The sequence below is a fragment of the Sinohyriopsis cumingii genome, chromosome 6 (assembly GCF_028554795.1).
Source record: "Sinohyriopsis cumingii isolate HCF-2022 chromosome 6, ASM2855479v2, whole genome shotgun sequence".
In the NCBI taxonomy this organism is placed as follows: domain Eukaryota; kingdom Metazoa; phylum Mollusca; class Bivalvia; order Unionida; family Unionidae; genus Sinohyriopsis; species Sinohyriopsis cumingii.
In genome coordinates, this window is record NC_142966.1 from 10,298,718 (window position 1) to 10,310,215 (window position 11,498).

Sequence of the window (11,498 nt, forward strand, 5' to 3'; positions counted from 1 at the left end):
CCCAGTATTGGTTGTGCTGAAAAATCACGTCGTACGGGTATATGTTTTTTGGATATTGCGTTAATAGTTTTCATGTTGGTTGTTCGAGTAATTTCATTATTTAATGCAGCTATTACATTTGGTAATCTTGCGACCCATTCGCGTGATCTCTTGTCCTGAATGAATTCCTTCGCGTATTGATATCCAAATAACCGCTCAGCAAGAGTTCGATTAAATCGCTCAACAATTGCCTGATCACGGTGAATTGCAGTATGCCCTCGTCTGATGGTGACATTATGTTGCTTCATCAGCGATGATACTGGACCCTGAAATTCTTTGCCAGGATCAACTTGTAAGAGATGCGGCCATCGTAGACCACCTCGTTGATAAATTCGTTCAAAAGCATTGGCTACTTCAGTTGATGTCTTTGTTGACAACGTTCCGCATCTTTGTATCTACTTGCAACATCAACTACAGTTAGAGCGTACTTGTATGTAATTTGACGTCTTCGGATTTTAATAGTATCATGTGGCAGAAATAATATATCAGATTGATGAACTTCATTAGGAACACTAACATCAAAATGTGCAAAGTGAATTTGTTTAGGCGGTGGTTGGTAAATTTGCCATATTGCCTGTTTGGATAACCAATTTTTAGCAGTAACGCGCGTAACTTTTGCTGCTTCAGCGAGTTTGCTAATTGCTGCGCTACCCCTCCAGTATCCTCTTGGGGAATAATAAATCGACTCCATTTATAATTAATTACCAGCACCTAACGCTAATTTACCTTTCATTGCGGATTTTATTAACCAACTAGCTAATTTTTCCTTGAGAGTTTTATCAGTAATGGAATTTAGCGCGTGAATTAATTTCACATCTGCGAGATGTCTATCTTGTAGATTTTTACTTTTATAAGCTACATCATGAGCATGACACGCCTTATCAATAGCGTTTATCGGATACTCACCTGGTTTTGGTTGATCTTGGTCATCAAGTCTGATATCAAGTCTGGTTCCAGGACCGCAGTAATTATATCCTGGGAGGTGTTTTTCTCCTGGGTATTTAGCGCACGGAGTACCGGGTAGTTTTGTTAATTTTGCTGCAATATCACCTCCGTGTTGCTTTTTTTTTTTTTACTTGACTTTGGCTTTGGCTTTGATTTTGGTTTTGACTTTGGTTTTGGTTTTTCACCTGACTTGCCAGTGCAAATAAATTTAAATTTTTTTGTACCGCATCGTTCACACTTACCCGTAACCGCAGATCTGTTATTTTTTGTTGTAATGGTTGTTAGATCACCTGTTGGGGTACGCGCCCTACATTTCACACAATATAAATCCATATTTTTTTTATATATTTTCTATATGGAAATCACTGACTTTTCTGCAACAAGGAAACGAGAACCAGTTAAGCATCATGCAGCGCTACCAAATTATGTTTATTATAGGACCATCTGGAAGTGGTAAGACGCAGTTGTTACTTAATTTAATAATGAAGTGGATGAAGTGGGATAGGTTGTATTTGGTAGCACCTTCAGTTGATGATCAACGATGCTACGATGTAATAAAGAATTTTAATGAAAGTGCAAAATCGTTATATGAGAACGGGGACGATGTTGTTGAATTTGTCACCGATATTAATGAAGCACCAAGTATTGATGATATTAATGGATTTATTAATAATTTAGTTGTTTACGATGATGTAATGTTGGATGAACAATCAAATCCAGCTAGGATATTTTCCAGAGGTAGACACAAAAACACAGATGTGATTTATGTACCCCAGCGGTATACACAAATCCCTAAAGTGATCAGAGATAACTGTAATATTCTTACTGTCTTTAACGGAGTTGATACACACACGTTACGAAATATTCATCAGACCTGCTGTAGCGGCGATATGGACATAAATATATTTTAAAAAATTCTTTAGTCGTGCTAAAATAACCCCACACGGATTTATAACAATAAATTTACATGATCCTCGAATACAGTATCGAGTTGGTCTTGATAAAAAAATTTTAATTGAGCAGCAGGGAGGGCGACGACAACGAATTGGTTCATTTTTTGTAATCGAAGCGCCATTTATAGGTTTTTCAATCAGAAACCATATTTGGACTAACTCAGGAGGACCTCCCAAGGAGGTTTATCTCCAAGGGTTCCTCTTGAAACGTAGTCGACGTTATTTCCGGTTGAAACCTTTTTTTTTTTGGAGGGTTTATTTCGATATTTGGAACCTTCTAAATTTTGTAGGATTCGCCCTCCCTGCTGCTGTTCTGAACTCGAGACTGTTAAAGGACTGAAACTCCATAGATAAAACATTGTCTCTATTATTTTCAGTTACAACCTGGATAAGCTCTCAAAAGATTCTTTTTTCTAAAATATTACTTTCATTATCAACCAATCCTGGCCAGCCAAACCTATATATAATCTATTTTATCTTCACTCATTTCCAGACTGGTTCCCATTGTTCTTTGCAATTAGTAGCGTGTATCATATAGCTCCACCCGCCCAACTGAAAGTTTAGCCCACGAATTAGAAAAATTAAATCCATGAATATTTCCAACACATTTTAGCATGTTAAACCCGTTAACACATTTAACAACCATTTTATAGGTTAAAAAATGAAATAAGAATGTTGACAAGTATATGACGGAAAACTAATACATGCATGAGTAATTGACCATCACCATAGACAAGCATAATCAAGTTTGAAAATTCGATGTATATTTCAACATGTCATAATCTGAAAATGTAGTTTCGACGTCTAAAGCAGTGAATATGACTTCAAAATGCAGCAAAGATATACATATTATTAAACTTTTTAACCTTTGAAAAACAATATCCAATTCTTGATCTAACTGTGCCAATGATATATGTGTTTTGAGTTTATGTTAACACTGTTGTGCCTATCTAAAAGCTCAAATAAAGTGTCCATCTGGTCCCCTTCATTTAAACTTGGGATGGGCTCAAATTCGTACGGTAAAGGGTATATAATGAACTACAGCGGCACAATGATGAAAGGTCTCTTCTAGGCGCAGCTGTGTTCATTCTGAGTGCATATACATCGATAGAAAACATGATATTCGACAAAAATTATGTTCAATGTAAACAAGGTTTTCAATTACAAATAAGTCTTCATAATTAAAAATATAATAATAATTACTGTAATTTAACATGTGATTGGATATTAAAATTTTTTAACCAAAAATAATAGCATGTGCTTTATACACGTGACAGTTAAAAATATATGAATAACAATGAGAGAAACCGAGTTACTCGTAGCAGGTATTATAATTCCAAATTATTCAACTTAAATAAAACAGTGTTTCCAATATTCTCTTGAGTCTGGGATTTGTACCTATTAATCAAACGATAACTGTGTCTTGAATGTTTCTATGTATTTTCATTAAAATGTGTATTCTGTTAAGTATATATATATATATATATATATATTTATATATATATAATGTGGGTTTAACATTTGGTTGATGATTGTTGATTCCATTTTAAGATAATTAGCTATAAATATGATGTTTATATAAATTATATTATTGTATGTGTGTATGGTCTCCGGTTTCATGCCCAGTGCTCCGGCTATCATGGCAACTCTTTTAAGGAATACGAGGACAATTATTTCTTTGTTTTTCTTTCAAAACACGTGATGCAGTTTTTATACATTACATTTATGCATAATTACAAAACGATTGAATCAGTGAAATAATATAACTGATGCAAAATATATATACAGAATTCAGTTATACCAATATTTGAACACTGTACTCGTGAGGGCTTGAATAATTTACCAGTTTTGAGTCAAGAATCGATTAGAGGTTTTAAAACAAAAATATGTTCTTCACTGGGCTTTTTTTCGTAGATTATATTTTTTATTTATGGTCTTAATTTATGTTTTCGAAAGTAGGCCACATGTTTGGAGGATAAAACTAACAGTTCGGATCCTAAATGCGGAAAACCAGGGGAGGAGTGGGTTGTAGTCATGGTTGATAGGTAATATGGAAAATGCAACCAAAGCCTAAAGTAAATCCCCTCCAAACTGCATTCATTATTTCACTAGAATATAACTCCAACATAAATTTCCTTTCACATTAATTGGAGGAATATTTCCTTCAGTGAATGAATTCAACACATTTTCTCCAGAATGTCTCGCGATCAGTTCCTTCTTCAGGAAATTTTAGGTATGTCTTCGATCGCAACAAATCAAAAATATCCAGCGGGAGTTTACCAACGTCAAGATCATCTAGAAAAATGATCAGAATAACGTTTCTGTCTGCATAGACATCATGCACTCTAGCCATATTGAATTCATACATACACCAATCGCTTTGCAAAAAGTATTCGGTCAGAACAATGATAGTTTTCTTACTATTATGTATCGCACGTGAGATGTTACACGCCACCGAGTTGCCTGCGGTAAAATCCCTTTCATGAACACAAAGTCTGTAGTTATTTTCAATCTCCAACTTTGGAATAACATTGTCTCGAACAAATGTACTATCTCCGTCAGCATAAGATACGAAAGCATCGTAGTCAAAGAGCCTCTGATACCCATCAGTGCTATTTTGGAACCACTTTAGTTTCGATGCATAGTATAAATAGCGCAGTTTCCAACGATATCGATAGCCTACTGCTCCAACCATTAGGAATAAAAGACATAGTGTTCCTGCCACAGATAAAACCAAAATAGATAATTTTGACCTGCATTGTCGATCCAGGTCATCCAAAACATGATTAATGTTATCTAAAGTAGTCCTGGTTCCATTTTCGAACTCACAGTATGTTAAATGAGCATATTGTAGTCTTACGCAAGAAGAAGCAGTCGACTTGAAGAAATCTAAGTTATCACATGTACATCTAAGTGGGTTCTGCGCGAGGTTAATCACTAGATGAGATCGCTTACAAAGTTGACGGATTTGAAACATGAAATCCTTTGATATGAATTGTATGTTATTAACAGATAGGTCCATGATTCCGAGTTTTGTGTGAGAAAAGATTACGTCAATACTGAGTAAATGGTTATTAGATAAATTGAGAACTTCTATGTTGCTGGTATCTTTTAACATAGCTTTATGTAATAATTTGATGTCATTGTTCGCAAGGTTTAGAACTTGTAAATTCTTAAGATTTTGAAAGGTGTTCCCTTTACCAATAAATCGTCCGAGTTTATTATTTTGTAGCTCAAGATGAGTCAAATTCACTATATTCTGGAGTGTGCCATTATTTATAGAAGATAATTTTGTATTGGATAAGTTAATTTTCCTAACTCTGGTAAACGAAGCCTCAAATGCGAATGAAATCGTGTATACCATGTTAAAACTAAGGTCAACACATTCTATCTGCAAAGAAAAAGCAGGATAAAAATTAAATTGTATATAAACATAGTTTCTTGAAAAATCTAGTGTTCGAGTCTTTACTTGTCCATAATACTCCTGGTTTTGAATGAACTGCTGAGCCTGTCGTTTGATCGGTGTGTGGAATGTTTCTTGCATCTCAAGACAAGATCTAGTCGTATTTGTTTCATTACAATTGCTTGCTACCTGTGCTCTATTTCCTCCCTCTTTATCTCTAAATCCTCTGTTCTCTATTACTGCACCTGTTCTTTTGTCCGTTATTGCTCTCCCTTTTTCTTCCATTCCATTTCGTTTATTTACATTAGAGGAGAAACTTTTATCTTTGTCTGCCTGGGGTGATTTGCTTTCTGTAGAAATGCGTGAAATGTCATATCTGGTCGTCATCATTTGAAAATCATGAAACAGAACTTTAAAAATCGACAGGTTGGGTAGCATATCGAAACCCGAATACACCACGTCCTTGAATCTAACTGGAGAATTTAATATATGCAATGTTTGCAGTGTAGGTGGTAAATACTGCAGTGCGTAATAATCGATTTCAAGTCCTGATCCCAATTCTAGTGTAAGCTCTCTTATTTCTGTACTTCCCAAATGCCGCAAACTTCTCTTGGAAATTTTATTTAACTTAACCGAAATATGAATAGTCCTCAAGGACTTGCATTTTCGTATTGCGTCTAATATACCTTGGAGTTCATCTTCTGCAGTAGAGGGTGTGTGAACTATTAACTGCTCTAGATTCAAAAAATTTTGGAATACGTCTGACATCAGTGAAACAGAACCAGTAGGCACAATATCTAGGTCCAAGGTTGTCAGGTTCTCTACATATAAAAACATATCACCACGTAGGGTGACATTGGACAAGACTTTAACTGTTAAAGACGTCAAACCCCGTATACCTCATAATAAGGGGTCTATAGGGAAATTCTCATCGGAGATTCTTAGTGTTCTTAACTTCGATAAATACATGTTCTTTTTTAAAGGATCGCATGAAATATCGCGAATTGTTTTAGAGAATGATAAAGTTTGTAGAGACTTTAATGGTTTAAAAACAGCTGAATCTAGCTTACTTAGGCAAAATATATTTCCGGAAAGATCAAGAAAATCAAGATGGTCTAACCCAATAAAGGTTTCAGGGTCAACTTCTTCAATACTGTCTTCTGATAAATCCAAGCTTTGGAGACTTGTCAGATTTCTAAATGTATATGCAGGTAACTTCCCCGTCCAGCAGTGGCTCATCCATAGGTTTTCAAGATAATCCAGACCCTTTAATTTAGGTACGTCTTTTGCAGAAAAGCTTGAGTAGCTCAGGTTAATACTGAGAAGTTGACTTGGTCCGACGAAAGCGAGATCATTGATAAAACGAAGATAATTGAGTGACAAGTCCAAATGTTGAAGATGGAGCAGGTCTTTAAATGAATAAGCTGGAATAGAATATAAACTATTGTTACGCAGATCAAGTCTCTTGGTATCATTTGGTATGCTCCCCGGAATAATTGCGAAGTATTTATGCGAGCAATCCACGGTCGAAAACTTGCAAGTGCAGTATCCGGCACAAATATTCAGATCAAAGGCAGTTGCACCCCATAACACCACACACATTTCTCCCAACATAAGAAATAATAGTCCACGAATCATGTTGTTGATTGTTTTCTTCATTGTTCCTTGCAATTAATTCAATCTGCAAGAAAAGTAAGAGTGATTCAATAGTTTATGGCAGATACATGTTCAGTTGTAATTTTTTATTTCTCCTTAAAATAACTTGTATGTTCAGAAAACTAATCTAGTTCGAATCGATATAGAGCGTGACACGTCAAATTAAATACATGCTCAGACATGGTGGTCTGTTTACATCTAATGTTTCGATGTTGCCATGAACTGTGGAAGAGTTGAGTTGTTCACTGATGAGTCATCAACTTTCCTTTGCGGATATATTTGGCCATAATGTAGTTCGATAACTCAGGTCCCACTGGACAGTTTATCTGGTGAATTTTCGTCCAACAATGACCTATTGCAGAAAAATGAGAATACTTTTACACCGAAGATAGAAATAAAAAGAAATTAATGATTTTTGTAGGAAGCATACATGTGAGATTTTGACTGCAGCAATCAGGTTAATTCCTGATCCAACTGGTGGTTTTTATACTGAACCAACACTGCCACCAACCCCTAAATGTTACATTCATTTTTGACAGGAAATATCTATTTTGAATATTTTCCTGTGATAAGGCAGTTAAAAGAATCAGAATGTGCCTTACGCATGAATAAAGTTCATTAGTACTGTAACAAATTAGCATGCTTTTCATCACCCCTCAACCATCCAGATTTTTAGATATTTAACTCTGTAGCAGACACACGTAAATACGTAAGCAAAGTCGGCTGCTCATTTGCAGCCCAAGTTACGCATTCGATCTCCAATGCTCGTCTAACTATGACAGGCAGTCACCAACAAGCCAACCCATTTCCAAGCCTAACTCAAAGTAAATATAAACCACACTACAGATTTAGCTTATTTGTGAATTTATAAATGCTAGGCTTGTGATAATTAGGTTCATGCCTTCTACCTTAAAAATTAGTGGGGTGTCTAAATACGAAACTATCCAGTGAGACCTCAAGACAGACACGGCGGATCGCACGCACACAGGCCAGTCTTTTTAAGCATGCATCGAATGATTTGTGTTGCGCTGTATGTCAATGTGAATTATGTTCAATCGTTCGTGCACGAGACGAATTAGGTGATTTTAGCTACATTTCGAGACGCTGAATCGAAAATTAAATGAGAGAGAGTGTGAGAGAGAGAGAGAGAGAGAGAGAGAGAGAGAGAGAGAGACAAAATCAGAAAGAAGAGAAACAAATGCAAATGCAAAGAGAAAAAGAAGATAGGAATATATATATATATATATATATATATATATATATATATATATATATATATACACATACATACACACACACACACACACACACACACATATATATATATATATATATATATATATATATATATATATATATATATATATATATATATATATATATATATATATATATATATATGGAAAGAAGAAAGAGAAATGCAACTGGCAGGCCAATGCTAGGAGCAAAAGAGTAATACAATTTCAGAGCTAAGGAAGAAAGGAAAAGGCAATTTAGATTAAAGCCCCAATGAAGCCGTTTATCATAAATTTCGCCATTATTCCAATCTAACTCAGGTTAGGAGGGAAGGATTTTTTTTGTTGTTGTTGTTGTTGTAGGGCTTAACGCCATTTTTCAGCACGCGATTGGCTATACATGGCGGCCAGTATTAATGGTGGAGGAAGAACCCGGGAAAACCCCGGAAAGAACCACCGACCCACGAGAAGCTACTGGCAAGCTTTCTCACATACCCACATTAGCCGAATCCGAGACAGCAGCAGGGAAGTTGTACAGACCTTCCGTTCCAGACCAAATAAACCTTCCTACGCGAACATTCTCCGTAGAAGCCTCAGAAAGCAGAAATAACGCCTTCTACGGAAGCTAATTTTCATGCATTTCAGACCGGATGCATCGGGTGGTCGCGCCGTGTGTGTTAGTAAATATAGCGTTAAGGACAGGAAAAATAAATGAAGAAGAATTCTTCGGGATAGATTTTTGTGTTAATTTTTTTGTTGTCTTTGGTGGCTGCTTTGGCCAATTTTACGTCGCATTGAAATAATATACTTGAAAATAATATGAGTTAGAAAACTAGTACAGTTGGAGAGCCTCATTCTGCCAGATTAGCGCGAGAGCAATTAGCGTCACTAAAGAAACTTATCCCGGCAAAACAATTATTTAAGAAAAATGTTCGTGAGCACGAAGATACGCAATATGGAATTACCGAGATATCGTCGAAATGGCTAAAGCCAGTCACTGAAACCGTCGAGAGAGTCGCATATGGTGACAAAAAAGACGATAAGGAACTCAGGAAGCGCGGAATTGTTCCCATGGTGAAAGATATTGAGGAACACACTCGAGTAGTGCCGGGTCAGCTTGAGCAAATTCACCAAGGACAAGCACAAGAACGAGTACGAGCACAAACAAAAAATCTACAAGAAAAATTGAGGAAAGCGCAAATACGAGCACACGTACAAGCACAAACACAAAGGCTAGAAGAACAATTGAAACAAGCACAAGAACAAGCACAATTGCCTCAAGAACAGCCACAGCAAGAAGAAGAAGAAGAAGAAGAAGAAAAGAGCGATAGAGAACCTTGGGAAGTAATAAAAGATAAGTTTACTGATGATGGTTGGAATACGATGGAAAAACAATTTAAATTATTTGGTGAAAATATTGATGAACTTGGTGCATTTGCTGAAGATTCTTTTAACGTTAGGGCGAAATTTTTAACGAAGGATGGATTAAAAAAAAATAAATCGCGAGATCTTTGGTACAGAAATATATACCGAGCTAGAGCTAATTTACCCAGGATAACTGGGGGTGACCCGATTTATTATCGATTTTATAAATCTGCACAGGACAGATTTGTGTATAATATGAGTCGACCTCGGGGGAAAGGAAAACCTAAATCTTCGGTGACGCCACAATCTTTGAAAACAGAGAAAATACCCCAAATAAAATCCGCCGATGAACCTCCTGCATCTTTTTCCGCAGAGCCGAAAGCCAGAATTACGGGAACTTTTCCTCACACACATTTCGAAGAAAGTTCCATCGATTATTTCAACAGAGACGAGGATAATTTAATCAACATTGCCAGATTTGGCTTCGATGAAAGAGGCAAATATTTGAAATCTGGACATGCTGATAAATTTACTAAAGAAAATTGGGCTCCCGCGGTATATTTTGCTTCAAAGAAACAATCCATTAATCTTGATGACCCAGGTTACCAAAATTTTATCGGAAAAATAATACAAAAAGAAGAAGAAGAAAAAGAAGAAGGAGAGGAAGATATATTATCAGGGTGGGGAAGTAGTCCAGAACCAAAGACAGGAAGAGGATATACCGTTTGCCCTGACAGCGTTGTCAACGATGTGTCTCGCCTCGAAATATTAATCGGAGGAAAACGAGCCGGAAATAATTCTCGTGAAATAATCAACGAGGCCTCAGATATTTGTCAGCGATTATTCCGCGGTGGTGTCATCGACTCTTACATTTACAAGGAGCTCATTGATGAACTCATCGATTAAAACAACACAATTGAAATAACATGATTGTTCACAAACATCAGCGCAGACCTAGACAGGTCCGCATAGTTAACTCTCGATTGCCTGTATACAAATACATTCACGGCAATGGACTCGGTGACATCGTCAAAAGCCTCGTTACGCGAGTATTCCCTAAAATCGGACCCACAGTTAAGCAATTCGCGTCAAAAGCAATAGGAAAGATTGGCGAGACTGTCATCTCTGGTATTGGTAATTTGGCCAGCAAAGGCTTCGATTTTGTCAGAGGTAGAATATCAAATTTAACGCGTAAAAAAAAGCAGCCTGTCAAATTACCTAGCACCAGTGAAATGCCCCCCGAAATCAGTAAAGCTATAAACGACGCAGCAAATAAAAAAATAAATGACCTAGCACAGGAAGTTGCTAACACAAATCTAGCACAGGAAGTTGCAAATACAAGTTTCATTTCAGGTAGCGGTCTTCGTTTTAGATGAAATTCTTATTAATAAATGTTCGCACAAGTGTCAAACGAAGTGTTCGACATGGACGAGCCTGTAGGTAGAGACACATCCGTGCGAGATTTCCAGTATTTTTCGTACGACACAGTAACACCAAATTCGATTGGTCGCATTGAAATTCAAGTTCACGATACAACGAGATATTTTCTTCCATCTGAGGCGTACATCGAATTTGTTGGTAAAATTAAGAAGACGGACAATACTGATTATGACGCTAATTTTAAAATCGGATTAGTCAACAACGGCATCATGGCTTTATTCAAGAGTGCCACTTACATGATCGATGGAAGAGAAATCGAGTCGATTACAAACAACGTTGATATAGCAACGACGATTATAGGCCTAGCTAGATACTCGGATGATTTTACTAGATCGGCTGGTCCTAGTATGATGTTTGCCAAGGATAACTCTGATCACCCTGATAATGTCCCGCATAACATCGGTGTGCCGAGAAATGCCGCTAATAATGCTGACGCCACAAACGTTGGTGTAATGCTCGGCG

At 36.6% G+C, this 11,498-nt stretch overlaps 1 protein-coding gene across 1 annotated transcript; it reads right to left on the minus strand.

Annotated features, from left to right (window-relative positions):
- Nucleotides 1-1,633: 1,633 nt before the first annotated feature.
- LOC149796356 (uncharacterized) lies at nt 1,634-6,302 on the minus strand. The gene has a single exon (XM_089961027.1). It carries the CDS (start codon nt 6,175-6,177, stop codon nt 4,102-4,104), a length of 2,076 nt encoding a protein of 691 aa, XP_089817153.1. The 5' UTR covers nt 6,178-6,302; the 3' UTR covers nt 1,634-4,101.
- Between the last annotated feature and the right edge of the window lie 5,196 nt (nt 6,303-11,498).

Bases quoted from the DNA above. Each gene is read 5' to 3' on its own strand.
- LOC149796356 (XM_089961027.1), bottom strand. From the start codon at position 6,177: ATGTTTTTATATGTAGAGAACCTGACAACCTTGGACCTAGATATTGTG.